Raw genomic sequence first — 4033 nt, 5'->3', positions numbered from 1 at the left:
GTAATTTCAGGTTAGTTTCACTGAACTATTGATTTTTTCACGCAATCCCTGAGGGGTGTGGGGGTGGGGGGAAGAGACACAGGAGGCAGAAAGAAACCGATCACACTGGGGCTTGCTGGTGGGGAAGGATGTGTTCTCGTTACTAGTAATTCTTGCAACAGAAAACGAGAAAACATATCCGTCTCCACGTGTGGGATAAGACCAAGATGGGAATGCGAAAAGAAATGTACTGCAGCATGCTGAATTGGTGGGTAAATGGAAAAAGGACTTTGGAAAAAAGGGTGGTTTGCCCTTCAGCCGTGTAAGACGTCGATACGATGTGGCACTTGTTCCCCGTTTGTTCAGATGAATTCGTGTGGTATGCGTAAAATACCAGAAAAAATAAATAAGCAAAGAGGGGCTGGAGCTAAAGCCAAAAGGTAGAACAGGAAAGACCATCACCTGCTAGTGTGGTAGAGAGGAAGGTAACTTCTCTCTATGAATTTGTGCTTGGAAGTTGCCTAATGAAATGGCCAGAGTAGCGATTCAAGTTGTCACAGGAAGCATCCCATATCCCTGACTTCAAACAGACCTGCCAAAGGGTGGCGCAAGCCATGCCCTGTGTCTTCGATCATTCTGTCCGTCAAGGGAGATAGAATCACCGTGTCTTCTACCGGAGTGAATCGTGAGAGACCTAAGTCCAGTCTCCAGAATCAGTTGCTTGTTTGGGGTTGAAAGCTCAACTCCCCATACCTAGGCCACGGGCCCTGTGGCAGGTGCGGTTTACTCTTGGACTAGGTAGTCATGGCAGAGGAACACACAGTATCCGAGGATGCACACAGCACATTGTGTTCTACAGATTTGACCGACTGGTGGTGAGGTCTCCTCATGACCACACCGGCAGGGAGTTAGCAGGTGGCTTCCTGTGGGTGTGTGAATATCCAATGTGCTTAACCATCGACATGTGTGTGTTTGTGTGTGTTTCAGGTGACCCAACAGTCAACCCCTGAAAAAGGCGGTCACAAAACCCCCAGGCGACGAAGATGATGGCACGTCGGGACCCCAAATCTTGGGCCGAGAGACTGGTGAGAGCCCAGACCCTCCAGAAGCAGCGGAGGGCCCCAGTTGGGCCAAGGGCTCCCCCGCCCAGTGAAGAAGATCCCAGGGTAAGTCTAGCCCTGGATCTCTTGGGTATCGGGGTGGGGGTGGGGACGGGGGGAGGGGGTGTCACACGGTCCTCAGAGACTGGGTTGGATTCCAAAGAGCTCTGTCACCACCACCCAGGTTGCTTTTCCCATCCAAGGTGGGCGTGGCTTGGGACCTTCTCCCCGGCCCGATAGGTCCCTTGAGAGACTCTTGGGGGCAACCTCCCTTTCTACTTAGAGTCCTGTGTAGCCACGTTCGGCTGTGTTGTTGACTTCGGGTTCACCGTCGTGCCCCTTGGAACCTTGAGTCCTTCCTTTCAGAGTTCCTCCGTCACGTGGGCTTTGGGAGGGAACATCGTATCCGAACTCTCCCAGCACTTAACGGCCCCCATGCCGGTGTCCCCTCTTTGGAATCCTTATTCAGCTCTGAATTCACAATCCGTCCCAATGTGGACGTGGGATCGCTGCCTGTGGCTTCAGCTCACTCACCGACATCACTTCCTTTCCACCCACAGCTCAAGTGCAAAAACTGCGGGGCCTTTGGCCACACGGCCAGAAGTACCAGGTGCCCCATGAAGTGCTGGAAGGCAGCCCTGGTTCCAGAGACCTTGGGGAAAAAGGAAGGGAAGGAAAACCTGAAACCATGGAAGCCCCAGGTTGAAGCCAACCCGGGGCCCTTGAACAAGGATAAGGGAGAGAAGGAAGAGAGACCAAGGTGAGCAGTGGGAGGGGTTTTCACCACTCTTAGGGTACTGCCTCCTAAGGACATGGTGTCTCTGCACCTGCACACCGTGTGCCTTTCCGTCTCCGGGCCAGGGAAGGAACGCTGCAGAGAAATAGGCCGGAGCTCCGTGTCCTCCGGGGTTCCACACCCAGGAGCTCCTTTGGCTCTGGGAGATTCAGGGACGGGGAGAGGCGGGGGCGCTTCGTGCACGTTCCCCACGACAGGGGGAAAAGCGATGGAATCCAAATCACAGTCCTTAGTTGGGAAGCCTAGAGGGCCACCTGGGGGACGGGAAGGTTGGCACGTGAGGGAAGGTGCAGAGGCGGAAAGGGCACCAGATGTCCATTTCTGTATCACAAAACACGGAACGGGGCTGGGCCCCACACAGGGTTCTCCCTGTCTCCTGGGGAAAACCAGGGGGCACGGCCTGACCTTTTTCTGTTCTGCAGGCCACAAGACCCGCAGAGGAAGGCTCTCCTCCACATGTTTTCTGGGAAACCTCCAGAGAAGCCGCTGCCGAATCGAAAAGGATCCACGGAATCTTCTGATTATCTGAGGGTGAGTGTCACCCCGGGCCCCTGGTCCTTTTCTCCTCTAGGTCACCCTGGTTGATTTCCTTTCAGCTTCCCGTCTGCGGGAGGAAATCGGGGAACCCCTCTTTCTTGCCTTCTTGGGGTCAGGGACTCCACGATCCTTCCAGGTCAATTTGATTCCAGGCCAAGGCATCTGAAGATGCCGTATTTCCTGTTGCTTTCTTTCTGTCCAATTATGGCAAGCCTGCCAACAACATATTCCTAGCGGCATGAGGAAATTAGTCCCTCAGAGGCCCCAAACGTGGAGAAGGCTAAACCCAGGAACATGCATGTGTTCAGAGAAGACGTCCTGAGTACCCTTGAGCCACCAACCTGCCTTCGGAAGGGCATCAGTCCGTTCCACTTCATGGAAGGCTGAGTGGAGGCGCTTTGATCCAGTTAATGCCCAAGACGCGATCTTTTGAACAATGGTGTGCTTAGATCAGCTACACATAGCTCGAGAGCGCATCTTTCATGTGTCTTGTCCTGATCAGCACTCAGGTGGAGGGTCTGTCCCTACTTCCAAGGACCGCCTGTCGATACTGTACTAAGAATTTCATGGCGTGTGCACCTTGTCTTTGGATGTGCTTGATTTTCACGTTGGCTCCATGCGGAGGAACTTCTAACCTGTGTTGTTTCCTCTCTTTCAGGTTGCAAGCGGGCCAATGCCGGTCCACACAACCAGTAAGAGGCCGCGCCTGGGCCCTGTCCTCGCTGATCGCTCAGCTACCGAAAGGTCTGACAGGGGCTCCGTCTTGGCTTCGCCGTCTCCCCTCAGAAAAGCCAGTCTGAGCTCCTCCTCAAGTCTTGGACCAAAGGAAAGACAGACAGGGGCTGCGGCCGACATCCCTCAGCCTGCAGTCAGGCAGCAGGGCCCCGAGCCTCTCCTCGTGGTGAAGCCGACACACAGCAGCCCTGAGGGTGGCTGCCGAGAAGTTCCCCAGGCTGCCTCCAAAACCCACGGCCTGCTCCAGGCCATCAGACCGCAGGCACAGGACAAACGTCCTGCGGTGACCTCACAGCCCTGCCCGCCAGCCGCCACACACAGCTTGGGCCTAGGCTCCAATCTCAGCTTCGGGCCAGGAGCCAAGAGACCTGCCCAGGCTCGGATTCAGGCTTGCCTGAACTTCCCCAAGAAACCGAGACTGGGTCCCTTCCAGATCCCCGAAAGCGCCATCCAGGGAGGTGAGCTGGGGGCCCCGGAGAATCTCCAACCTCCGCCAGCCGCAACCGAACTTGGACCAAGTACGTCGCCCCAGATGGGCAGGAGGACACCCGCCCAGGTGCCCAGCGTCGACCGGCAGCCTCCGCACAGCAGACCTTGCCTACCTACTGCCCAGGCCTGCACCATGTCCCATCACCCAGCGGCCAGCCATGATGGGGCCCAGCCTCTCAGAGTGCTCTTCCGGAGACTGGAAAACGGACGCTGGAGCTCCAGCCTCCTGGCGGCCCCCTCATTTCACTCTCCTGAGAAGCCGGGAGCCTTCCTCGCTCAGAGCCCTCATGTGTCAGAGAAGTCTGAGGGTCCCCGTGTTCGTGTCCCACCGAGCGTCCTCTATGAGGACCTTCAGGTTTCCTCCTCCTCAGAGGACAGCGATTCTGACCTGGAGTGA

General features: G+C 56.1%; 1 protein-coding gene across 1 annotated transcript; it reads left to right on the top strand.

Annotated features, from left to right (window-relative positions):
- Window positions 1-1022: 1022 nt before the first annotated feature.
- On the top strand, window positions 1023-4033 carry LOC129395893 (protein FAM90A15-like). The gene is made up of 4 exons (XM_055107326.1): window positions 1023-1145; window positions 1640-1839; window positions 2298-2406; window positions 3071-4033. The coding sequence occupies exons 1-4, from the start codon at window positions 1023-1025 to the stop codon at window positions 4031-4033; spliced, it is 1395 nt and encodes a 464-aa protein (XP_054963301.1).

This window comes from Pan paniscus, chromosome 7, assembly GCF_029289425.2.
Source record: "Pan paniscus chromosome 7, NHGRI_mPanPan1-v2.0_pri, whole genome shotgun sequence".
NCBI classification, from domain to species: Eukaryota; Metazoa; Chordata; class Mammalia; order Primates; family Hominidae; genus Pan; species Pan paniscus.
This window is presented reverse-complemented; position numbering and strand designations above follow the sequence as displayed.